The sequence below is a fragment of the Alosa sapidissima genome, chromosome 20, assembly GCF_018492685.1.
Source record: "Alosa sapidissima isolate fAloSap1 chromosome 20, fAloSap1.pri, whole genome shotgun sequence".
Taxonomy (NCBI): domain Eukaryota; kingdom Metazoa; phylum Chordata; class Actinopteri; order Clupeiformes; family Clupeidae; genus Alosa; species Alosa sapidissima.
In genome coordinates this window covers 5,116,822-5,143,785 of record NC_055976.1, presented here as the reverse complement: position 1 = coordinate 5,143,785, position 26,964 = coordinate 5,116,822, and the positions used below count along the sequence as shown (strand labels likewise).

Genomic DNA, 26,964 nt, shown 5'->3' with positions numbered 1-26,964 from the left:
CCGCACCCGTCAAATACTGTGATTTCATAATAAAAGGCCCTAAGAAGCATGACAATTCGAAAAGGTTTCTGGCTACGCTAAGAAAAACACCACCTAGAAAATTAATCAGAACCTGTTTAGATCTAGAAATGATCATTATATTCCTTTGATATATGAGCAGAGCTATTTGATGTTAGAAGTGTCTGCTCAACAGAACTTTGCAGAGTTTAACTACACAGTAGGCCTAGGCCTAACAGTCATCTCCAGATATGGTCATGTCATTCAAATGTCAAGTAGCCTAAACCAGTGGTTTTCAAAGTGGGGGCCGGGGGCCGCGAGGGAGTGCCAGGGGGGCCTCAGCAAGTTGGAAGGAAAAATAAAAGCAACAAATAAATACATTTGAAAAATGTAAAATATACCTATTACTCTGAGGCTTGTTACACAATGCCATTATAATAATGTGACGCATCTGAACATTATATTTCCCATGATAATGACTGGGAATAATAGTAGAGTGATAGCTCTCATATAGCAGAAAGCCCCAAATACAATTTTTACACACTGTATGCTCCACCGTGAAGTGCTTGTGGCTAAAATAATTATTAGGATTAGCTTAATGTATTTTTACATTTGCCGTAGTGTTGTCGATGGGTTTAATAACACATCAAGGGGGTCCTTGGCCAGAACCTAGTGGTATTTGGGGGGCCTTGTCGTGGAAAAGTTTGGGAACCCCTGGCCTAAACTATGTTGTTGTTTTGTGGTGTTTTGAACACACTGTAACAAAAACAAAATCAGTGTTAAAACATGTCTGTACTGCGATTAAAATAATGTTGTTAACCAGTAGCGTCAATAGAAAACAAAACAAAGTCCATTTGTTTAGTGCAGTGGTCCCCAAACTACGGCCCGCCAACTCATTTTAGGTGGCCCCCCAAAACATGTCCGTGGTATATAGCATCTGGCCCGCACGGGAGTATGACATCGTCAAACTATAACCTCCGTAATTTCCCCATTCATTCTCTATGGCGTCTTAACAGTACACATGTAATACTCCTTTTGTCCACTGGTGGTTGTTTTGGCGCTGTTTCGCGTTTGCCATCGAAAACGGAATGAAATGTAGGCCTACCTGCAAACAATGTAAGAGGCCTATGCTGACTGCATCATTACATTACATTACATTACATTACATTTGGCTGACGCTTTTTAACCAAAGCGACTAACAACATGGTAAACAGTAAGTTTTAGAGCAATTCTCACAATTTTAGGACAGTTTAAAAAAACACATTAGAGTACAGTAAGAATAAGTGCGTCGGTGAGTGCTGTATTTTAACAGTTACTTGTTAGTTTAAAACAGCTGGTGAGTGCTAGGATCAGTAAGACTTGTTGTAAGTGTTGCTATGAGAGTAGATGTTCTCTAAAGAGCTGGGTCTTCAGGAGTTTTTTGAACGTGGAAAAGGATGTCCCTGCCCTTGTAGGAACTGGCAGTGTGTTCCACCAACGAGGAACAACAGATGAGAAAAGTTTGGATTGGCTTGAGCGTACCGGTGGTAGAGCTAGACGTCGTTCGTCAGAGGAGCGCAGCGGTCTGGAGGTAGTGTAAGTCTGTATGAGGGCATTCAAGTAGGTGGGAGCAGAACCGGAGACTACTTTGTAGGCAAGCATCAGTGCTCAAAGTATTCTAAAAGTTTATCAATTATTCGTTAATAACTAACTAACTTCTATTCAAGTCATATTTCTGGGACTTTCTGGGATAATCATTTCTATTTTTTATTCACACGTTCAAATGTTCATACAGAGTTCAAAGTTCTCATCAGGTGAGTGAAAGTTAGAATGGTGGTCATTTCAGATGTGTTTGCCAGCACTTCATAAAACTCTCATAGTTTGATAACTTGAGTCTTTTTATTAATATTATTTCATTTGAGCTACATTTCACACTGATATGGCATGGTGGCAACATAAACACAGCTAGCAATGGTATTAAATTGCAGTAGCCTATGATCAAATGTAATGGAATATTCAACTAAGGTAGACTGCTGTTGTTCACAGCACTAAGCTATTTATGGTTGATATACTCAGAGTCTCTGGCCCTCTCTTAGAGCCAGGCATAGTGAGCTGGCCCTTGGAAGAAAAAGTTTGGGGACCACTGGTTTAGTGGAAATAATGCCTAATTTGTCAACACATCCGATCTTGTTGACCAACATTAGAGAAAGGCACTCTGAGTAAATATGTATTATATTCATACTGTTGAATTTTTCATTAGGGTATGATGATAACATTTTCCAGTTTTGCATCATGTCCCACATCTAAAGATTGACTGTGGCCACAGGGGAGTGGAGAACCTAGCCATGTCGCACTACTGCCATCTTCTGTCCAGCAGACAAGCTTTTGTTGGTGTTTCTCTTTTTTCACTGTAGGTGGCAGTAATGGGCTTAGTTGTGCCTCCAGTAGGCTTCCAAAGAAGAAGTCCTCATGATAGAAGGCAACATGGCTGCGCGCATGAAGTAACACGTCCATTAAGGTTTTATACGATAACATCTGAACAAGTGGTCTCTGACAGGTAATTATCTAAAGGCATGTAAAACATTTGATAGCTGATTCAAACGGCTTAGAATCAGCCCATCAACCGCCATTAATGTTGGTTGTTTGTAGGGCAACGTTGATCACGGTCAATCAGTCCTTGTGACTTGCTGAATAAACGTTTACGTGATCACCCTACCTTAAGTAAATTGTAATTTAGACGGAATGCTTGCTTCGCATGTTTGTTTTCCTTTTTTGTGTGGAAATGTGTTGGAAGTTTAACATTACCCTGAAACCTTACATGTCCTCCTATCTGTGTGACAAGGTCTGATTGTCACATCCTCAGTACAGTCGTTCTGACAGTTTACCTTCCCACAAAAGCTTTTCAATTCATGTAGCCACGTTGCTCTTGTTGATATTGCAGCGCGATCCATAACCACTACATGATGAGGATGGCAGTAGGCCTATCCATCATAAGGATGTAGCCTATGTCATTATTTACAAGCTGATGGATTTCGCCATTCAATTTAATGTTGTATAATGTAACTTGTTATAACTGATGTAACACAGGGGGATGCCTAACAATAGCCTACAGTCAGTATAATAATGATGTCATTATATGTAATGATTCTCATATTACATAAAAAGCACATTGTTGTAATTTTCATAACCACCAATTTCACAGCCCACGTGAGATTTAACTACCTAACAGACATGCAAAATCATTTAAGCACCACCAACAGCCTGTTCAAAGCTGGCTGGTCTCGACAGTATAGGATGATGTAGCCTAAGATGTGAAAGTGTTTTGTCATATACAGTACTGTCCAGAATTATTGGCACCTCTGCTAAAGTTGATTTAAAATCGGGTATAAAAATAATCTGTTGGTGATTTATTGTAATCTTTAAAAAAAAATAAATAGGGAAATCCAACCTTGAAGGGAAGCACATTTATTTTGAGAAAAAGGAAAATCTCATAAAGAAATAAATATTTTTTAACAAAAACACGTTGCTCACAATTATTGGCACCCCTGCTTATAATACCTTCTTAAGCCTCCCTTTGCCAATAAAACAGCTTGTAATATTCACCTATGACACCTCATAAAGTTGCAGAATATAAAGCAAGAGATTTAAGACTGTTCGTCTTCATCAAATCTCCCCAGATCGTCCAGATTCCTAGGTCCACACTTGTGCATTCTCCTCTTTGACTCACTCCACTATTTTTCTATGTAGTTTAGGTCAGGGGACTGAGATGGCAATGGCTGAAGCTTGATTTGGTTTTCAGTAAACCATATTTGTTTTGATCTGGACGATTGTTTTGGTTCATTGACCTGTTGAATGATCCCATCATGACCAACTTTTAGTGTCTTGAAAGAGATTGACAGATTTCCTTTGAAAATGTTCAGGTTTTTCTTGTTGTTCAGGATACCATGCACCTTAATTAAATTCCCAAGGCCTTTGGGAATAATAACTGCCCCATAATAGCACAGCGCCTCCACCATAATTCTCATTAGGTATAGGATTCTTTTCAGTATAGTCATTCTTCTATATATGCCAAACACACCTAAGGTGTTTCTAGCCAGAGCACAATTTTCATTTTATCTGACAATAGACCACACTTCCACACAAAGTCACTGTACCATTTAGTAACTCCTGCCGTTTACATTGGTAATTAAATGACTGGACAGGCTGTTACCTAGCATGCCCTCTAAATAAGCTATTAGCAATGAGGTCATTTTTGAAGATTTTTGGGGGGACTTGGTGACCCCAAGATGACACCTTTGTCTGTAACCCTTCAATAGTGGTTCTTATGGAATTTTTTGCCTGTCTTACAATCCTCCATACTGTATGTTGGGGCAAGATAACCTTGGGTCTTTGTCCAAGCATGTTTGTCACATTTCCAGTTGATTAGAACCATTTAATCATTGTTTTAACTGTAAATATAGGCATTTTCAACAAAGTACCTAGTTTGTATAGACATTCCCTGACTTACAAATGTCAACACACTTTCTTTTTATTCAAATTTAGTGTATTCTCTTGTCTTTCAGATGTTGAATGGCTATTTCACAGATTTAGCCTCTGTGTCACTTTCTTTCTCACTAAGGTATGAAAACAAAGTCATGAACTACTTCTGAAAGTTCACAGACACTCTGATTAACTTAAATAAGTTGAAATTAGATAGGAAAATGCTTCTGTTAAGTTTTGTATATAAGATTTTTCTAGGGGTGCCAATAAATGTGAGCAATGTGTTTTCGTTAAAAATATTTGTTTTTTTTATGAGATTTTCCTTTTTCTCAGAATAAATGTTCTTCCCTTCAAGGGTGGATTTTTCTTTATTGTTTTCATTGTGAGAGTACAATGAATCATCAAAAGATTTTTTTATACTTGTTTTTAGTCAACTTTACCCAAGGTGCCAATAATTCTGGAGGGTACTGTATGTCAGGGTAATTCCCTCCTGAGCCACATAACTAGGCTGCATGGCCTGGACAGGAGGGTGACAGGTGTTTTATTTACCTGTCCTTCACATAATCTACCATCAAAATTAATTAGAAGCATACAGCAAAAAATATCCTATGGAACACTCCAGGTTTCCACATTCCAAAACGTTCATTTTTTGGAATAAGCTTAAAAAAAGTATGTACTTATGCATGGGTGGTAAGTTCTCCCAGTGTTTCTCCTTTGTGATCTGGCCTAGGCTCATGCGATTTATTTTTTACTGTCACAAAAAAGATATCTGATGTATCTAAATATTAGTAGGGCCTTTTGCAGTTCAGGGCCTTTGTAGAAAGTTCAGTTTAATTGAATTGTAATATTTGGTTCAGTTTAATTGAATTGTCCTATTTGGAGGGCCAATATTGCTTGGTCATGCTGAAAATGAATAATGATCTCTGCCACTGACAACAGGTCTTGTGCTTCTGATCCACATCTTTTATACAGTGCAACCGGAAAGTTTTCAGACCCTTTCAAGGTTTCCACATTTTGTTATGTTTCAGACTCATCTTAAAAGGGATTCAATTCATTGTTTTTCTCATTTATCTACATACAATACTCCAACATTCCACAAAAAGACATGGAATACTTCAGTCTTTTATCTTTTTTATAAATTTACGAAACACTCCAAACACCTGCATTTTTGTGGAGTGTTAGAGTATTGTGTGTAGATTGATGAGAAAAAAAAAAAAGAATTGAATCCATTTTAAGATCAGACTGAAAAAAAACAAAATGTGGAAAACTTGAAAGGGTCTGAAAACTTTCCGGTTGCACTGTATCAGTCTGTAAGTAGTCTTTTCTCTTATCGTAATGGAAATTCATTATAATTCAAAGTCAGCAAGTAACATGTTGCTAGGGAACACCTGAAACTTTACTAAGTTTTAAACATAAATAAGAATGAAGAAAATAAATGCATTCCCATGCATAGCCTGCCCCTGTGTATTAACCTAAAAGCTTAAGAAATTTTGCAAAATCAATGTATAAACCTTGGTTAATAGGCAGATAATTACGGTAGCAATAACCATAAAGATACACAAACCACGACTCTGTAAGGACAATTAATTAGTTAGATACAAGGTAAACAGATGAATCTTTAGATGTGTTTTGAAGATCTCAAAGCTATCACTAGAACAAAGGGCATTAGGTTAATTATTCCACCAACGAGGAATCACTTTAGAAAAGAATCACTGTGAAGCCGACAGTGGGTCATGGAATATAGCAAGGTGCAGATCTCCTGTGGGCCAGAGTGAGGGATTTGAGTTTCATTCTGGCTGCTACAGGAAGCCAATGAAGAGTAACTATTGGCATGTAAAACTACATTTTCTCAGCAGATGCATCTAAATCATCAGTAAGAATGACAGACAGGCAGTAATGTACAATAGGAAATGCATAGATAATGTATTGTGTTTGGAAAGTGGAAAGTACACTCTAATCCCAGTCAGTAATTGTAGCCTAGAAGGGCTTATATTGATGGAGTTTATTCCTCGCTGCCAGTTATCATTGTGGTTCATTACTGTCACCACTCTATCAGGAATCCCCGATTGCAGAAGGAGAGGAGTTGTCTTGCCTTGGCAAGGTAGAATGGTGATGTGGGAACAAACTTTGTTTTGTATGGACCTGTGTTTTAAAGAATGTATTGGTAATAATGTCCTCCCTCGTTACTCTCTCCTTTACAGGAGTAAAGAAATTCACTGTTACAATTGACTCCATTGATCTTTTACCCACTGCCACTTCAGCTAACACAAGGGAGCCTGTTCCTCACCCTTTCTGCATTTTTAGAAAGTTTTGTCTAGTCCTACCTGCCATTTGCCGCCACTTTTCTTTTCTCTGCTTGACGGGCAATCACCTTCTGTCTTACCACAATCAATATGCAGGATGAGGCTTCAGGGGTTGAAGCCTAGAATGCTAATTCGACTGAATGCCAGGGGCATACTGATTTGTCTCTCTTTTCTGAAGCCGCACTATGTATGTGCTCCAATATAAGATCTAAAGAATGGCAACAGGCCTCCTATATTGTAAAACTGTCTTTGCAGTCAGGCTGAATATAATGTCAGACTGCACAGCACTTTTCCAGCAGTAGCTAGATGGTGATGTCTCCCCTTAGTTAAGTGTTCTTTGATGTCAGACAAGCCAAGGGAGCCACCCTGACAGCACATTGCAACGGGGCCAAACTTATTGTTATTGCTGTGATACACAACGGCGCTGCATTTCTTTAAACCTCTGTGAAGCATGGAATTTCTTGCTCAGCAATTCTAAAGGAAACAAGGGCAAAACAGCAAGACTCGTCTAAAGGTTTCTCATTTATTAATGTCTACTTGATCTATTAAAAAATACCAGGAGACAGAATTAAGCGGTGGCTTTTCAGACATCTCAGTTATTCATCTAAATATGCAGATATGAAGGTCGCAGAGGGATTGTCTCTCCACAGCTAAATTACTTCATGAGCACAAGCACGACTCAATCTGTCATTTACTGTGTCTAGCAGTACATCAAGGCCAAAGGGGGCGCTTCTCTGCAATTCAACGTTTTGCTCTCTTGAAGATGTCCCTCATCCTCCTCTCTCCAAATCCGTCATATCGCTCCGCTGGATCAATACGCCTCAGACCTCAGCCGGAGGTCAGTTAGAGATATGGGGACAGACTGGCGTAGTGGCAGTGCAAATATTTGAATTATCTCACTGTTGTTGAAACTGAGAAGCAGCTTTGGCAGATTGGTTGCTTGATTGCCTGGTTTCTTTTGTCAGTAATTGTTTATTGCAGGCATGCCAGTGAATTCCAAACAGTCTTTTAATATGCGGTCCGAGGTGTGCTTAGATGTCTGCACTCACTGTGGGTTGATTTAATCCAAGATGAATCATAACTGAACTGACGAATGTAAATAAATGATAAGTTTGGTAATTGGCAGAGCAGTAGAATGTACCCAATGTTTATCTTTGCTGTGATCCGCGTCTAATTGCGTCGTCTTGATATGCTTGTAAAATCTTTACAGCATAATCCCTCTGCCAGGGGTTCGCTTTCATCAGGTTGCTTATCTGGGACCTGATTATGCCTAATATAATCGGGGACCATTGCGCCACACAACATTGCATTTTAATGGCATGTGTTGGCAAAGAGTTTTCCTGCTGAAATATAGCCCAGGCCTTTTGAGTGGTGCGGGAGTATGTCACTGGGTTTCTGATTGACAGCGTATTTGCTCAGAGGTCCGTGTGCTGTGGACACACAGGAAAAGGCTGGTGTCCTGCGGCTCGGAGTGCCATGTTGAAATCAATGTTGGGGAGAAATATTTGTATGCTCTGTGTTGAGGTGATGGATGCGGAAATGCCATCTCTTATTAAAGGCCACCACATGTAAGCTACTCAGTCAACCACATTTACATATTTGCCAGTTTTTTGGAATGTTAAAATTGAGCTTATGAATGATAATGACCGTGTGGCCTATGATCTTGACAAAGGAAGCTTATTTCTTATAAAAATAAGTTGCATCGGTAATAACATGTATTTTGAGGATTTTAGGCCATGTAGTCTGCACAGTCTAAACGTCTAGGGAATTCATCCTTCCTTAATGCATACCTTTGTGACTGGTGTGGAAGGAACTGTTTCTGTTATTTATTTGTTGAGGGAAATGTTTGTCCCCGTTTGAATTATTTTGTCTGCAACAAAAGGCACAAACATTGTGTATTCTGGTGGAGAGGCACACTAATTGGAATCTGCACACCAACCTACATTATTAATGCTCTCGTGCACTTAAATCCTATAGATTTGTCCTTTATTTTCATATCTTTTATACAGAGTTGTAAACAAATACATAACCTAGTGCCAGCAGCCTCCGAATCTCAGTGCTCTCAGGAAATAGACTTTATAGACAATATAGCATAATAAATGGATTGGCTCTCTCAATCAAGCCAGAAGTACCAGCAGAAGATTAATCCTGATATAGAAAATTCAACAATTCACAAGATGGGACACCCCCTCAGGCTTGTGCTGTGTGACACTGTGTCTGTGTGTGTGTGTGGGTGGGAGATGTATTTGAAAACGAGCGCATATGCCAATTTACTGGAAACCCGTGCGCTTGCTGACTGCCTCTCAAATTGATTTGGGCGGCAACATGGTTCCTTAAGAGTGGAGAACCGTAAGGTGAGCAGCATGAAATTGACTGCCGAGATGTAGCGTCGGACGTGAGTGACATTTCAAGAAAGGCCACTTGGCAGGGTTTTTCTTACGCAAATGCATTCATGAGGTGTCCACCGCAGCCTGCCAGCGCCATGGTGTCTGGGGACTTGCCTCGGGTGGGCCTGGCTCTGACGGCTTTGTCCCTGGAGATGTAAGCTGCATGTTTCATCTCGGCTGGCAGCCGCAGTAAACTCACCCAGCCCAGAGCTGCTTGCTCTCACTTCCAGGATGGAACCAATACTGCGCCCCTACTGATAGGGTGTCTGGACAGAATTGTTCTACAAGGTGATTTGAGGCCAATAGCACAGCCAGGGGTTTGAAAGGTTTATTATTTCAGAAAATGAAACCAAAGGACTGGGTCAGGACTCTAGCCATGGTTCACTGAGGTTAGCCTGCGCCTCTCAGAAGAAAAATACTGAATTCAGCTGTACTGCACAGATCAAGTGTTGGCTTGTTTTATAACCATCACACACTTCACCTAATCACTTCTCATGTGCGTGTCTCTAAACATGAGAGAAGTAATCAAATAGGAAATAGCCTGTGTTGGAAATGTGATGGCTTGCAATTCTGACTTCAATCAAGAGGTGATGAAAACTGTATCGTGGAAAGCTGCAGGCTGTTGCTCACAAGATATTGTGCGACAGACAGGCATCAGGTTAAAGCTTTGGGTTGAAGGATGTTTACTCGGAGAATCACAACACATTTAAGATGATCTCATAGCTTAAAGAGTTAAATGTTCCACATACTCGACGCACCCGACCGGTAGCGCGACAATGTGACGTCACAGAAGCGCCATAACCATTTATACTCGCGCGTCGTGGTCACGACACTAGTTGCAATATTCTCCTGAACAGAGGTGTCGCTGTTGTGAAAAGATTAACGCTAACTACGTTACACAGCAGAAGAAGCTGCATTAAGAAACACTAGTAGCAGAGAATGTAAACGGGCTCTGCTATTAGCTAGCCTCTGTGATGGTACTTTAGACTTTGGTTGCTACTATTCACAACTACCACCATCATTATCATCTAGTTTCCAAGGTGTGCACAAAGGTAGATAGATAGATGGATATATAGATAGATACTTTAGTCATCCCGAGGGAAATTTTAATAATTTAAACAGTTTAGTTAGCTGGCTAGCTAGCTAACAGCTGGCTGAGTTTGTGTAATTTCCTGAAGTGGAAAGAGATTTTGTTCAGGCCTTAATAGATATCCTTTGTTTGAAAATAAATCGTTTCTATTCTTTCCTCTTAATTCCATGTGTTGCAACTCTCGCTGGTAACTTTGTTAACTTATCCAGCAAACTATTAAAAATTCACGACTGTATCAAAACACTGCAACTCTCGTTTGCCCTCGAACTAGTCCATCTTCCTGTTTCCGCTTTGTCGCGCTCGTCTGAAAAAAAATGAGTGGGGCGCTACCTCACGCTACCTGGCCAAAATCCTGGCGCGCCAGCAAGATCTACGTCATTTTGACGTCACGGTGTCGCGCTACCGGTCGGGTGCGTCGAGTATGTAGAAGCCCTTAGTCACGGTCAAAGGCTGCGAGTGTATTTTGGCGATCTTCCAGACAGGTTTGAGTTGCGGAGTTATTTTCGTGGTGGTCTATTTATCTTCCCTCGATTCCTCGGGCAAGGAGAAGACTTCGGGCCATTCCCACCACTCAACTAATTGACTGAATCTGGTAATTGCACCTCTGCCTCCGAGCGGGAAAAAGCAGACATTAGCCTCCTGCCCTTCCCGTTGCGTCAGGCTGATGTGAGAACTGCCGCGTCCGTCCCCTGGTCCTCCCCTCTGGCTCGCATCCAGGTCACCGTTGCTGACCCTCTCCGCTTCCTGGGCCCCTCTCGAGCCCCAAGCCCGCTCACGCCCGCTATCTGCCCAGTGAAGATAATGAGGCGGGCCGTGTCGAGTGGCTCTGTTTGCTGCAGGGCAGGATGCTGTTTGAGCTCAGCACTCCCCTTGGACCCCCGAGCTCCAGGCCCAGTAATCTCTCTGACTGAGTCCCCGTCCTCGGTGGCTCCAGGTGTGCAGGGCAGACACACAGAGGGATTGAGTGTGTCGTGCGTCATGCTACTTCGACACAGAGATCGAGAGCCCGCGGTGCCGAGACCAGTCGATTCTGATGAAACTTTAATGGATTTAAGGCCAGCCTGATAATTAGGTCCACTCTCCCTCTCTCCCTCTCTCCCTGTGCAGGTAGCCGGCGGACGGACAAAGGGAGGACGGCCAGAACGAGCTCGTGGGCTAAACTGAGACCATGTCTAAGATTTCGAAGGCGGCCAAGGCCGTGAAAAAGCTGGACACGAACAACCTGATCCGGGCCATCGTCCGGTCCGGCCAGGCAGCCCCAGGCCCCCCGCTGGGCCCAATCCTGGGACAGGTGAGTTGGAACACTTCGCCCTCCACCTGTCATTCACAGCACAGAAAAAACATCCGCTTTCGTCAGTGTTTCCTTTTTTGATTGGGTATTTGTGTCAGACACGATCATATCTCCTACTAATTTTATACGGTAATGACGCCATTATACAGTCCTGGAGCCCATAATGATTATAAATGATTCTGACGCGGCGAAAAGACGATGTACTTGTCCTCTGAGGTGTGAGTGTGTGTATGTCTCTGCGTGTGTATGTGTGTGTTCCTGCTCATCGGAGATGCTTGCGCTTGGAAGTGAGGTGAACTGAAAGGCAAGTGAAGCAAAACAATGCCATATGTTTGCATAACCGTGCACTCGGCGTGTGGAGTGTCTGCCCTGCTTTTCTTTGTGTGTGCATGCACGTGTGTGTGTGTGTGTGTGTGTGTGTGTGTGTGTGTGTGTGTGTGTGTGTGAGAGAGAGAGAGCACTGCACACGCACATCAAGACACCCCCTCCCCACATCTCCACTCATTTCTTTATCTCTCTCTATCCTCCTCTCTCTATCCTCCTCTCTCTATCCTCTGCTCTCTTTTCCTCTCCTCCACCGGGCGCAGCCTGTGTAGTAAACTGTAAATAAATTGTATTCGGCAGCCGTTGTGCTCTAGGCACCAGCCCTTTAATCTCTCCCCCCACCCCCCCATTTCTTCTTGCTCTCCTCTGCCTAACCACCCATGACAGGGGAAGGGGCACCGAGGTAGGCTGCTGTCGGCCGTGGGGCAAATTTAAACAAACGAGAGGAATAAAAGGGGGAGCGGGTGAGGAAGAAGAGGAACTGACAGCATCGGTGGGGGAGAATAATTACATTCCTGAGCGGAATTAGTACAGCCGAGCTCTGGAGAAGAATAAATGAAATAAAAGATGGGGGGGGGGGGGGGGGGTGTGGAGACTGAGACTCCAGACTAAAAATGTTTTTGTTAACTTCTCATTAGGATCCTGCACAGATAGTCAGTGAGAGGTAAAGGGAGTGGGTGGAGGGGGTGGGTGGAGGAAGGAGAAACCGCTGAGTCTTGCGTGCATAGCCGCAGAAAAGGTGTTGCAAACTCCAGGAGGAATGAATTTTGTCCTGCTCTCTTTCTAAGCCTCTCTCGCTCTCTCCCTCTCCCGCACAAACACACACAAACACATGCGCACACTCACACACACACACTCATACACGCACTCAAAAGCCTTTTAGCCTCTCATCCTAGCTCGCACGCATACACACCCTGTTTCTCGCTCTCATTTTCCCCATTTTATTAGTGAGCTGAAAAGTTGCCCACTGGGGCTTGCATGGAGCCCTGTGTGTTTGAAATGGAGAGTGCTGCTTGGCGAGATGAAAGCGCCAGCGAGTGGGACTCTCTCCGACCGCCTCACCTCCCCAGCCGGCCGCGCTCAAATCCGTCTGAAGCTGGACAGAGCTGCCCCCCGGGAGAACACTCTCCCTTCTTTAATTAATAAATAGGCCCTTTTTTGTCAGGCAGTCAGGCATGTAAAAGAGAGAGAGAGAGAGAGAGAGTGTGTTTGTGTGTGTGTGTGCGCTGTAGGTTGTTGTGGGGGGATTTTTTAATACAGCCTGTAAATATTCACAGTAAATAACCTTTTGCGGTGGAATACGAGCTCTTAGCGCTTTGACAAATGAGTCCCATTTCAATTAATATGAGTATTAAGGCTCGCCGTGTGCACAGGCTGTGGGTACTGGAGGGGTGTCCGTGGTGTTGGTGGGAGTGGGCTGCGATGCATTAGCGGCAGCTGATGGAGATTGAATGGCTCCTCACCATCCCCCCTGTGCTGTCCTCCACAGCAGGCGGGACATTTATTCCAACACCCCTCGCTCATCGTGGGCACAAGCTGAAGGCCTGTCGTTAGGTAATTGCGGAAGCACAAGAGCCAGTCTCTGCTGATGGCGGGATAATTATGATTGATGGGGAATTTCAGGAGAGCATCTTCCAGGCTGAGACCTCACACGCTGGGATGGTGGGGTGGGGCGACGAGAGGATGGCAGAACAACACGCTGATCCACCTCGGAAACAGCTACGTGCTTTTAACTGGCATTACACGCTCACACAGCCACGCTTGATGCCAACACATCCAGCCCCGCGCTGTTTATACAACACAGAGATAAAAAAACATTCAACACTTATTCAAAAGGAAAATCGCTAAATTAATTCTGGGCCCCCCCTCCCCTCCCTTCCCCACATAAATCTCTCTTACACTTGGGAATGGATTGTGAGTGAGCACCCGCGCTTGTTTCCCTTCATGCATTGAGTGTGTGGGTGTGTTCGCACTGCCACATGAAAAGGAGAAAAGGAGACGAGGCTGAGCTGCAGCCGTCTCAATCCCCAGGGTGACAGCCTGTCATCGAGTGATGGGATTCAGCACCAGGCAAACAACATGTCAAAAGTGAGAGAGAGAGAACGGCACACTTCTCCAACACCCTGTTCTGAGAAATGATGTCTCTCCTGGACATGAAACAAGCAGCCATGCCTCTCATTACACGCACACATACACGCCACACACGTTTTTTTATTTCATTATTGTTATTATTATTATTTGAGTCCCGACATAAAGGAGAACAGAGTCAGGTAGTGCGGATGTTCATTCCTTCAACAGAGAAAAAGGCACTTAACTATGAAATGTTCCAGTCTAACTGAATCCAACGTCCTTTGAGAGCTCCATGCTACAATAGGCTGCCAGAGCCCAGGCAGGATGAATCACACTTTGCAGTAATGGGATGAGTTTTTCTACTGTTCCCATCTTGGCCCCGGAGCTCCCTCGGTTGTTGAGGACGGTGTTTTTAGAGACAGTCCTTTAGCAGATGGCCGACGGACTGTCATCCCTTTGTGTGTCCAACTCAACAGGGCTCTCGGAAAGCCCAGTCAGCCTACGGGGATTGTCCGTTTTTGAAGTCCTTTTGTTGTTGTCCCTATTTATGGAGTTTGTTTGTAACAACGGCAACAACAAATGTATTTATTTTGTTAAACGGCGGACTCCTACAGCTCGCGAGAGATGTAGGCTGGTCCCAGTGCAGCCTCGGTGTGGTCCAGGTTGACGCTGACGCGGGCGTGGCTGTGCGCGCGCGAGAGCGTGTGGTAGCGCGAGGGCGGCAGTGACCCCGGTGACCCCACGCCGTCCAGCCGCCGCTCGTCCTCGCCCTCCGCCCCGCATCCCACCGCGTCGCCGTCGGCCTCCCCGGCCCCCCCAGCGGTCCTCCGGGTGACCGCGCCGCCGGACGCCTGCGGCCTCTGCTGCTGCCGCTGCCGCCGGCGGCGCTCCCAGGCGGCGCTCAGCTTGACGGCCAGGGCGAGCAGGTTCTTGCCCAGGAAGATAGTGGAGACGCGCGGGTCGCGGTACCACAGCACGCCGGCGCCCCGCAGCAGCAGCGTCAGCACGTTGATGGTGACCAGGCTGAGCCAGGGGTAGACGGCCTCCCGCCGCTGCCCGGGCCCCGCGGCCGGCTCCTGCTGCTGGGTCGGGGGCGGAGGCACGGCCCTGGGCCCCCCGCCGCCGCCCGCCGTCCCCAGCTCGGTCAGCGAGACGCAGGGCAGCAGCAGCAGGAGCACGTAGCAGTAGAAGAACACCAGGCCCTCTGCCCAGAGAGGGGCGCTGCTGCTGCCCGCCCCGCCGGTGCTGGCCTCCCACAGGCCCGCCTGGAGGTCCAGCACGTCCAGCAGGTCCAGCACCACCCAGAGGAGCCGGCCCCGCACCTCCTGCTTGCGGCGCAGCGGCGTGACGTGCTCGGCGCCCGTGAGGATGATGAAGAGCGAGGGCAGGCAGACGGACAGCAGCAGCGTCAGGGTCTTGCGCGCCAGCGGGTCGGGCGGCCGGCGCTCCTGCCGGTAGTTCTGGCACACGAAGAAGAGCTTGAGCTGCAGCAGCGACAGGAAGAGGAACCAGAGGGCGCTGGCGAAGCCGCGGCGGGCCGAGCCGGCCTCCGACACCACGCCCGCCGACACGAAGCGCAGCGCCAGCAGGAAGCAGAGGTCGCCCAGGGCCACGGCCACGCACGGCCACACGCCGGGGTGCCCTTGCGAGCCGCCCCCGCCGCGCACTCCCAGCATGCTCTGCTCCAGCAGGTAGAGGTCCACCACCGCCATCGTGCTCACGGTCACCAGGGTGGAGACGCACACCTGGGGAGAGGGCACCATCCCTGCAAGGGCAGACAAAAGACTTGTGACAAAGTTCTGCAGCCCTGATTAAAAAAACAACCTGACCATCATGCCTCTCTAAAGCTGCAGGATTTTGCTTTGTCCACCTTGTTTGAATTGCAAAACACACAAGGTGGTGTTAATGGCAGGCTGTGAGCCCATCATATTCCCTGGTGATGCCTCATGCTGCTATCTGTCGGGTTGTGGGCATTCTGAGCACGTCGGTTTCTCCAAGGCCTTGTCTAATTGTTTGCTCCCAAGAAGATGCTGAGGATAACAATGGGTTTTTCTTGGAAACGCTGTCTTGGGTTTTCATGCTTGTGTATTCGCTCAGTTACACAGAGTCCCTCACCGCCTCTAACACTCTCCCCTTACTGACAGATAATAGACACACACACACACATACACTCACACACACTCACACTCACATACGCACACACACAGAGACACATTTGTGCAAACAGGTTAATAAATATTTCATTCAAGCACAAACATTTACACTTCTTTTCTTTGCCCTCTGCACGTTTGTGTACTTACCCCAGATTTCCTGTTTCTAAGTAGCTCAGTTTTGCTGAAAACAGCGTGCGGGGTCCAGGCCTTTCCTTTTTTCCACCTCCTTCATTATTTATTAAGTGTATTAGGGTGCAGTCAGGCATATTGTCAAATCCTGTTTTGCCCTGGCATTTCCTTTGCCCTGTTGATTTTCCATTATGGCGCCTTAAAGGGTTTAGCACTAATAATTCTAGTTGACGGGGAAGTGTCGTTTGTAATATGCTACTCCCTTGTGTGTTTGCAAGAGCATGGTGAATGTGGTTGTTGGGGTTTGTGTGCATATCTGTGTGCATGTTTAGCCACCATTGACCTTCTCTCAGGGTGCTGCCAGCCCCCCTCCACTGCTCTCTCATTGAGTATGAATTTAATCATTTCTCTTATGAGCCATATTTCAGCTGCAGACAGTATAAAACCACCGTATTGATCTGCCTGAAGAAATCATCACTGCCTTTACAGTGAAATCGAAGGCTCCCCTCCTTATCCCATTGAGCTCAAAGGCCCATAGCTTATAGGTTCTGACAGAATGGGTTATGTGTCAGGTAGCACAGCCACCGCGCCTGTCACGACTCGCCACGATCAATGGACTTTTAACACCAAAATCATTAGCATTTAGAAAAAGCAACATAATGACAGCTTTGGTGACCCTGTGCAGGGTTATCTCCTCCAAATATTCCAGTGCTATGAACGAAACTCTAGAGGATGGTTGCATATGTCGGCTTGCCGTGAGCACTGGTGGTTAACTATGCAAGCCAAGACGAGACTGATTTGAGTTGCTCAGAGCTAGAAAAAGGGAATGGAGGGACTCGAAGCGTGATTCATTCCAGTGATTTTTTTACAGGCCTAATAAAGTGTTACTGCATGATGGTAATAGTTCATAAATAAATGCAGGGGAAAGAGGGGAGGGGGAGGTGAGAGAGAGAGAGAGGGGTTTGCAGAAAGATGAAGGGAGCAGAGGGGGAGAAATGCAGAAGACAAAAAGCTCTGGAGGAAGACCTGTTTCATTTGAGTGGAGGCCAGTTTTTTTCTCCTTTAATATAAAAATAGCGGAAAGTGGCATTTTCCATCTGCTTGGTGGAAGAGACTCAAATGTATTCATCTTTGGGGAAGTGTTGAAATTAAAGGCATTATAGCATGCATGGAGAAGATGAGGGAAATGTGTTGGTGAATGACCTAGAATGATTAAGCTGGTGAGGGCTAGTCGCAGGGAAATTAAATGGAAGTCTGCGTCACTAATATCTGATTATCCCCAAAAAGGCAGTTTCTTCCCCTTTCATATCTGCACAAGGCGATGTGACTGATTCTTAGTATTGAAATTTCAAACTACAAACAGAGACATTTCTGTAAATGCATCAGCCTGGGAAAATGGCTGAATAAATGTTGGAAGTCGTGGCAGGCGGAGGCCTCTGCTTTAGTCCGTCATGTTACGTCGGCCTGAGTGTGTTCTCATATTGGATGCACAAACATTTAGAGTTTTCTGTCTTACTGCTGTTTATCGGAGTGTGTTTTCTATCTATCTTGTTTCTGACAAGACAGCGTCTCGGCTATTTAGGACGGCCATCTGAATGTGCATGGTCATACATAATATTTCATAATTTCTTAACTGTAATGGCAGCAGGGTGCCACTGCAGACTATTTCACATTATGTCTGAATAGTCATTTGAGACACCATGGAAATTTGATTGACTATGCATTATATTCTAGCTCTAGTAAAATGTATGCAAATGACCGTGATCTGGGGAAGCAGGAAACTTTAAATACTTCAGCTTGTGTGTGTGTGTGTGTGTGTGTGTGTGTGTGTGTGTGTGTGCGTGCGTGCGTGTGTGTGTGTGCATGTGTCTGTGTGTGTGTAATAATACTATCAACAAATGCTATGAAACCACTCTCTACAAATTGTGTGTCTGTGACCATAAATTCAGTATTTCCAGTAGCAATGTACCCATCATCATTTTGTGCTTTCTACAGCTGGAGGTGAGCCAGGTGCTCTTGTGTGTAGGTAAACGGCTAGATGGATTGCCCTTGACACTAATTCCACTAGAAGAGTTACCATTGTCAGAGCTATGTTCTCTCTATTTATATCGCAGAAGTAATCAAGGAGCTATCTCCAGACTTGACGGTACACAGTAGGCTATTTATGACTTAAGTATTTACCCCCGAGTATAGGTGTGACTGTTAGTGATGACGGGTAATATTTCGTGGATGTAATAGTGACATTCATGACAAGTGTGTGTCCTACTTTTTCAAGAGAAACGCAACATGTAGAGCTTTTAAAGTTGTCTTCTTGGAAACGGTGACGTTATTTTTCCAGAAAACGAAAATGAACAATTAGCCTATATTTAACATTCAAAAAAGCAAAAAGTGTAGTTACCCAAAGCATGCGGTACAGATCTTGATGCTCTTGCTGATTTGATTGGCAGTCAGTGAAATCTTCCTTCAGTTTGCCTTGACGATTTGGCTTCCGACAGATTCGACCCGAAATTCACACCGTGGAAAGCCTGTACAGAAGTCACATGTGTTATTGCTTGAATCCCTCGAATATCCCCTTTTCTTGGTCTGTGCAACATCGCTTCATCTCTAAATTTAAAACTCTCCATTTGCTCAGCCAGAGCAAAATATAAGATCTTCTCTGTCGTTTCGTGAATAAAACGAGGAGAATGCAAGGACCGTCTCTTTTCTTAGATGTCAGATTATTTAGTCCATATTTAGTAAGCGATGACAAACGATTTTAATCCGCAACCATAGGCGTTCGGTATATCCTCAGTTGTCGCCGCCGGTATGCTCTCTGCTTCTCACTTGAGACTGCCTTCTCCGGGGTTTGTCTGCTAGTCTATAAGGAGTCGAAGTCGGTCAGAAGTGGAACGGTGTATTCGCTGAATCATTACTAGGATCGACCTCAGCAAGGAGACAATGTAACAACGCTAGTAATTCGTTAAGTTATTTAAGATGGTGAGCGTTCAAAGGGGAAAGCCGTCCGCGTGCGCTGTGACTTTTATGATTGCAGCGTTAATTTGTAGGCAGGTTACGTGCTCTTGCACCCCTCCCCGCGCTGTTTCTTGCACACTCCCCCCGTTTTCCTCTCCTTCCAGCCCCCTTTGGTTAACTACTATAGGACCATAACTTTAAAAAACAGGCGGGCATGGTTGAATATGTACAACACAGGCTACCGGTAAGGTCCTTGGGCATTGATAATTATGCGTTGAGAAATCATAACAATAGTAATTGCATTGTAATAAAAGGAAGTACATCTTTGATTACCCTGCCACACACTGAGAAATGATTGCCCTCCTGGAGCCAGAGGCAGCAGCATGTTTATTTTACTACCCAGATGTTACCGTTACTACTACAATTAATCCCCTTTGCACCATCTCCATCTCTCTCTCTCTCTCTCTCTCTCTCTCTCTCTCTCTCTCTCTTTTCTCTTTCTCGCCCCCTCCAACCAGGCTCCTTGCACCTTTGTTCTCCCAGCCAAATTGCAGCCTTTCTGTCTTCTTTCTGCCATGGATCTCCACAACGATTTTTTTTATTTTCTTTTTGGAAAGAGTTTTTATTTCAGAAGACAGGTTCATTTATCAAGGTCCCTTCAAAACACTGACTGAGTGAAACCTTCCCCAGCCAGTCCTGGACCACACCGAGATACTGGATTCCGTAAAAGCAAATGATGTGGTGTTTCAGTGGTGGCTGTCTGGAGTATGATGATAAAAGAGCAGGCTCGATCCTGTTAACCATTCCATGTTACTTGCTGTGCTCAGCCATGCCTGCTTCCATTTCCTCAATGTCTCATCTAAATTCAAAGGGTTCTCTCAAAGGTCCACACACAACACACACACATTCAGTCAAACACATACACTAGTAGAAACACACGTGTGTGCATTTTCTTGCTTCATAGTAGGGGGTCACCACTGACTTTCTTAATCCTGCAGGTAAGCAAGCTGGTAGCTTTCCTGTGTTTTGAAGGAGGATCATCTCTCTTGTCACAATCAGCTATGCGCTTCACTGGCTCCCACAGAGAGATTTTCCATCCTCTGCCTACAGTTTTTGTTTCTCTCTCTCTCTCTCTCTCTCTCTCTCTCTCTCTCTCTCTCTCTCTCTCTCTCTCTCTCTCTACCCTTCTATCCCTTTCATTCCCAATTCTCTTTTTCTCTCTTTTTTTCTTTCTTTCTTTCTTTCTTTCTTTCTTTCTTTCTTTCTTTCTCTCTATCACACTCCTGCTCTCCCTCACCACCCCCCTCTTTCTTTCTCACACTCCCTCTCTCTCTTTCTCTCTCCCTCTCTCTCTTTCTCTCTCCCCTTCTCTCTCTCTCTCTCTGCTCTTGTGCTCTCTCCATTCCCAGTGGGTGTGGTTGAAGGTCACTCCGCTCCAGCTCTCTCTGTCCGCGCGCCTTCAGATGGGGAGAGGTGGACATGGCTCTGAAGGAGAGAAAGGAGCGGAGGGGTGGAGAGGTGGAGGGCCGTGGAGAGGCTGTGAATGTGAGAGGAGAAGAGGCTGGAGGAGATGAGGGGGGGGTGGAGAGGTGGAGGGCCGTGGAGAGTCTGTGAATGTGAGAGGAGAAGAGGCTGGAGGAGATGAGGGGGGGGGGGGTTAGCTGAGTGCCCACAGCACTGCGCAGTCATCACTTTCCAAGCTCACACCATCTCATCCCTCAGCGCTCGTCCCCGGCATGCAGGGGGGAACTTTTTGGAAGGACACATGGCTCTCAGAGGCACTCGCTCAGTGCCGGGCACCTGAGCAGAACCCAAATGTTTGTGCGCCGTCACGGCCGGAGCCAGGGCGCTCCCCTTCGCCGCGCTGCCATCTGCCAATCAACCTGCCCGCCCGCCGCCACCCCACCACCGCGTGGGCAGGGTTTGCCCGTGGCACTCGCTCCAGGCAGCTGCCCGCGGGTCCTAGAATGAAAGCTATTTGGCGAGGGAAGAGCCAGGGAAATTGCAAAGCGATGAACATGCAGCATGCATGATTTACCAAACGTTTTTTTAGGAGAGTTTTTTGAAAGTATCCAATGGCTCGCCTCAAGAGATATATCTTTCACAGGATCTGATTCTTTAAAGGTTGTGTCTGAATGTTAAATAATGTCAACTGAAAATTGATGTATCAAATAAGACACTTAAAGCTGCTGAAGGAGACACTTATTTTAGAATTCATGGCTGACCTTCCTTTCTGATCTCAAAAATAGATGCTGTCAGGAAATGTTTCTGGGCTTCTCCTGAGATCTGTAATACGTACCTGACGTGGTCTAAATGTATTCATTAGGAAACGTCCAAAGAACTGGGCCATGTCTGACTGTTTCTCCTGCATGCACACTGCATATTGAACTAAGGGGCTAGACTCAGCTGTTGGTGGTCTCACAGAAGAGCACGACTGTCCGCTGCAAGAGGAGTCCTCCCAGGGTACAGTCAATTTGAGTTTTCAAAGTTGCAGCTTGTGGATCAGAATGCGGAATCGGAGGTAAATGTAGATTTATGTTCAGTCGATTAATATTTTACATGCTAACAGCGTGAACCTGGCCTGCTTTCCTGAGCCAGCATATCCCACACTGAGAGTCTACTTTGACTTTTTGCAAGGAAGAAAAATGGAGTGGCAAGTGCATGTGGTCCACTTTTATTCCCCAAAGTAGTGCACCGCATTTGACACAGCTAAGTGCAGGGCGCCTGACGGCCTAATAAGAATTGTTGAAAGAGCAATAGTCAGTCTAATCCATTTCTGGATTTCAGGCACTTTCTCGGGCAAAAGCGGAGTGACGACATGCTAATCCTTTGTTTCGCACAAAGGCCCTGCAGGGAGTCCTAAGCCAAATGGGGGTCTTGAGCGAGAGCCTGAGGGTCGCCATGCCACATTTGGAGCATTGACATTGATTAAGCCGTTGGTCAGAAGCACTTAAAGTCCCTGCACAGGAGTGCAGTGACCAGGCATAGTGGATAGCTCACGCAGGGAATGTTCCAGACTTTTCCTTCTGACATGTTCGATGGTGCTGGGGGTGACACCAGTGACCTCTCCCGTCCCTCTCTTGGCGAGGGGGCAAGACGGAAGCGTCCAGACCGGCAAGCGCTCGAGAGGCGTGGAACGGGCGCCGGTGTCCGTGCAACAGGAGGGCGCGTGTAGTACGGGGTGGTTAAAGTTAATCAGCTGTATGACACCTCGATAGGGGATGACTGCGATAAAACAGGAAGAGCAGCGGAGATTAAATTAGGTGCGGGATGAAGGTAATTAATGAGAGTGTCTCACTCGGTGGAGTTTAATTAACCCTGTGTCCTAGCCTTGCATCAGAAAGCTCCCCAAACCCCTACACACACACACACACACCACCCTCCACCAGTAACGTTGCCCACCCCACTGCCACCGTCTGTCAGGCCAATTAATCCCACCTTGGAGACGGTCCCCTGCTCGTGTGCTTTCTCTGCTTGCTTACACTCGCCCGGGCTCATATCTCAGAGCGCTGCTGCGTCCGTAATGTGGCATGTGAGGAGGAGGCTTGCTTTGTCTCCCAGAGCCTGCCTGTCTGCAGATGTTGCTAAGCTCCAGCTGCCACGGGCTGGTCAGCCTTCCCTGCTCCTTCATGCATTCCCTTTCTCTCTCTCTCTCTCTCTCTGTGTGTGTGTCTGTCCTCTCTCCGCAATCCCTCCCTCCCTCCATTCCCCCCTCCCTCCGTCTCTCTCTCTCTCCGTCTCTCTCTCTCTCTCTGTCTATCTGTCTCTCTCTCTCTCTCTGTGTGTGTGTCTGTCCTCTCTCCGCAATCCCTCCCTCCCTCCATTCCCCCCTCCCTCCGTCTCTCTCTCTCCGTCTCTCTCTCTGTCTGTCTGTCTCTCTCTCTGTCTCTCTTTGTCTCTCTCTATCTATCTGTCACAGTCAGACACACACACAATAAAACTCTTACACATACACTCCTTCACCAACACACACACACGGCAACCACCAAAAAAAAACCCTCACACAATCACTCCTTCACACAGTCACACACACACACACACAGACACAGACACAGACACAGACACACTCACACACAGACACGCACATTTGCATTTGCTGTACACACACACATGCCCATGCTATTTCTTTTCTGCCTTACACATAGCTGTGTGTGGAGCATTTCTCTCCCTCCAGAATGGCGTGTTGATGATTAGTCCAGCGCGGCTGCTCCCCACCTCCGCCCTTGATTCTCACACCATCCCACTTTATCAGCCCAGCCACTCCAATGGACATATTGATCCTTATGACTGTTCTCATGAAGAGCGTGCTTCTAATCTCCCGTACTCATTCTTCTAGTCTACAGGCATGCACACACACACACACACACACACACACACACACACACACAGCCTCCGGTTAGCACATGCATAAGCTCCCTTTCATGCTCCCTCTTGTTAAAGTCTAATCAGAGCTTCATCTTGTTAAAAAGATTACTGAAGCCTAAAGTTTGATCACTTTAGTGAGACAAGGGAAAAGGGGCGGGGGGTGGGGGGTGGTCAGTACAGTCAGAGGGAGGAGTAGGTCAGGAGAACATGGCCGAGATATACTGTGCATTTACTTATCCTAATCAAACCTGTAATCACACCAATTGAAATTCAAATTGGACAGAGCATATGCCCTCTGCAATTTTAATGGCGATTGGAGGAGATCAGAGCCGTTGCCTTTGCTTCATATAACTCACAGCCCATGAAAGATTCATAGGCCTGCGCCATTAAAATGATAAACATCCTCAATTTTCTCTTAAGATCATGAAGTTACCCCTCCCCCCCCCCATGTTCTGCCACTGTCCACCGCACACCTATGTTGTTACTGAAGACTTGGCTGGCTTCTGTCAGGAAATGGTTGGGTGTCGGAGAGGGCACCAAAGAAGGATTGGATTTAATTGGCCAACTGGGCGAGAGGATGATTATATCTGGGGTTTTAGAAGGCTAGATTGGCAATTTGGCTCCAACACAAAAGCGATTGCGCCTGTACCCCCACCACCACGGCCCCCGCCCCAACTGTAAATGCCCCAAAAGGCAGTGAAGCATGGCCCTGCCTCTCAAAGAGCCCCAGAAACGGACAGCCTCGAGAATTTCATTTCAATTATCAGTGAAACTCCATTATTGGAGTGGAGCCATTACGTCTGTGAAAAACTCCTAAAAAGAGAACTTGTCTGCATTTTCCCTCCCTTAGTGGATGTCGTTTCTCTGTGTCTCTCTCTGTGTGTGTGTGTGTGTGTGTGTGTGAGTGTGTGTGTGTGTGTGTGTCTGTGTGTGTGTGTGTGTGTGTGTGTGTGTGTGTGTGTGTGCGCAGCCTTGGCAGGCCTGGGCTTCAGTCCACTATTAGTGGGAGGCTGATTTTAAACCTAGCTCTCCATCTCGCCTGACAGTCTGCCACTCTGGGCTTTTTTTTTTTTTTTTTTACCTCCAGCTGTCGGCTGGTCCTCATTCAGAGTCCATCAACCCTTCTGTCTGTGCTCATCTGGGTGCATCTCAAGGGTCTGCATTTGCCAGAAAGAAGTTGTTGGGAAAAGCACCATACAAGGTTTCAAAATGGAGCTGGCTTGGAATCTGTGTGTTACTTCTGCGTTCCACTGTGTGCTTCCAGGGGTTTCCGTTGAGGGATTTTTTTCCGCCACTGGGCTTTTATATTAATCCATATTTAATTAAGAATGTCTCTGTCTCCTCCACCCTCCCCACTTCATCACCGCTTGTTTACCCAGCTCCCCTGTTCCTCAGAGAAAGTGCGCTAGCAAGAGACGCTAGCATGCCTGACATGGTATTGCTATTAATAAGGAAAGAGGAGACCGGATGGGGGGGGGGGGTAGCTCTAAGGGTTTTCATGTGATTTGTTTGTTTCTTTAGTACACAATTTTTAATTTAAATCTGCCTGCTCAAGCGTTGCACACATCTTTGGGCAGGGTGATGGGTTTTATGCTTGGGGCTGTTAGTGTTTGCCTTGACTCAGCCAAACACAGTGAGTAAAGTAGCAGCAATATTGAGATGCATGTTCTATGTGGCTCGTCGCTCTGCTCCGCTTACGTTGACATGGAAACTGTTGTTTGAGACTCAGGAGAGGTCATTCAAAGTTGTTTACAGGAAAGGGGGCTCTTAACCAGGCAGTTATTATTATTGTAAGCTATATTTCCTTTCTATTATCTTTGTTTTGGGGGGTTTCATGATTACTCTGAAAATAGACTCTCGCAGGTTTGATTTCAGTATGTGTGAACTCCAATGTTGAAATGCGGAAATTAAATGAGCACTTCAATCAGCACATGGTACTCTGGGGAGCTTTACTGTAGTGAAGGTCAGTGTTATGCTCAGCGCTGCGATTAAAAGTCTGATTAGTAATTGCCTCGGCATTGTGCGCCAAAGAAATGCGCTGTATTTTCTGTGCGGTCAAGGTTTGTGCGAGTGTGTCAGTCGGTGTTGACTTATTGTCAGGCCGCACGTTCCACTCTCTCTTTGGCCGGTGCTCTTGGTGCTTGGAATGAGAATCTCATTTATCACAGGTCTCTCAGGCACAAGGTCTGCAACAGGCTGACTGCCCCCACACAAACACACACACACACACACACACACACACACACACACACACAGGGATAAATGACCCTCCCTCCTGGCTATGGATGCGTTCTCACTCACTCTGGCATTCATGCATGCCTCGGTTGGCTCCCTCTGCAGCCTGCCGGCCCACACAGTCCTTTGCTGGCCCACGGCGGCTCTCTCTCTCTGTCCCTCTGAAGGCTCTTTGGAGCGCTTCAAAAGCGCCGTGCCTTGGCCGTCCGGCAACCTGATAAATACTGTATGTTTGCCCGCTGTCTCTCACCGGGTGTATTTAAAAGCATTTACCATCGCTCTCTCCCGTCTCTGTCTCACAGAAAGGCATCCCCATCGGCCAGTTCTGCAAGGACTTCAACGAGAGGACCAAGGACCTCAAAGAAGGCATCCCCCTCCCCATCAAGATCAACGTGAAGGTAATCTCCCCACTCCACTCTCATCTCTCATGGCCGTCTGAGCTGCTCATTTTCCCCTGGCCCATATTCATTACCAAAGCCATCACATTATTTATACATCTCTGACACCAGAGTAATCTTGGCATCATTGCGGATCAGTGTTATTGATTTCCCCCATGCACGCCCCCGGGTTAGAAGTTCTGTTGAGAAGCTCATCTGCTTTTGGGATTGGAGACTTAATATCGTCCTGCTGTTAATAGACCCGTGTAATGATCGTGAAGGTCGAGGGCCGAGGAGAGTGTCCTTTTTCCCAGTCTATCATTTGGCGGTCCACTCTGGACAGCGGCTAGCCGTTACGGGCGCTATCTCCGCGTGCATCACTACCTCCTTTCTCTTTGTGCGGCCCTCTGACTTTGTCTTCACGCGTCCTCCTTTGTCTCCTGTTTATTGTTTTGCGTCGTTTGCCAAGGACGCTGTTATCATTCTCTCCCCTCGCACCTAATGCGATTAATGCACCTGGGTGCGTAGCTTTGTAGAGTAATGAACTAAAAGGATCCCTCTCAGGGGGTGCATCAGCATTGCGTCACCTGACACTTTTCATCTAGTGCTCATGTCACTCTGTTTTTCTTTCCTCCTCCACTAACGCGTGCTCGTGTGCGTCTGCTTTTGTCCGTCCTTCACATTTGGAGATGAGAAACCCTGTGCAGCTCTTTTGCATTTGTTTCCAGTCCCATTGGCCAAATGAAGACGGATTTGCAGGCGTTAGTAATGCTGGGGAAAATCAATGCTTGCACACATGCTGCTTGAGCAAATGGCCTTTATGAGATCCTGAA

At 46.2% G+C, this 26,964-nt stretch overlaps 2 protein-coding genes across 5 annotated transcripts in view; one reads left to right on the top strand and one right to left on the bottom strand.

Moving 5' to 3' along the window:
• The first annotated feature begins 2,420 nt into the window (after window positions 1–2,420).
• mrpl11 (mitochondrial ribosomal protein L11) overlaps window positions 2,421–26,964 on the top strand; it is a 29,660-nt gene continuing 5,116 nt past the window's right edge. Inside the window, exons 1-3 of the mRNA XM_042075034.1 lie at window positions 2,421–2,533; window positions 11,343–11,526; window positions 26,057–26,152. Coding sequence (XP_041930968.1) covers window positions 11,404–11,526; window positions 26,057–26,152 — 219 coding nt within the window. The 5' untranslated portion in view covers window positions 2,421–2,533; window positions 11,343–11,403. The remainder of the gene's footprint in view (window positions 2,534–11,342; window positions 11,527–26,056; window positions 26,153–26,964) is intronic.
• Window positions 13,944–19,202, bottom strand: tmem265 (transmembrane protein 265). 4 transcript variants are annotated; one of them, XM_042075033.1, is made up of 3 exons: window positions 18,954–19,202; window positions 18,601–18,727; window positions 13,944–15,685 (listed from the first exon to the last, which is right to left on the bottom strand). In XM_042075033.1, the coding sequence occupies exon 3, from the start codon at window positions 15,681–15,683 to the stop codon at window positions 14,529–14,531; it is 1,155 nt and encodes a 384-aa protein (XP_041930967.1). In that variant the 5' UTR covers window positions 15,684–15,685; window positions 18,601–18,727; window positions 18,954–19,202; the 3' UTR covers window positions 13,944–14,528. The 4 variants fall into 4 exon arrangements, with proteins under 4 accessions (XP_041930967.1, XP_041930966.1, XP_041930964.1 ...); XM_042075032.1 differs by having other exon boundaries at window positions 18,970–19,202; XM_042075030.1 differs by having other exon boundaries at window positions 18,601–19,202.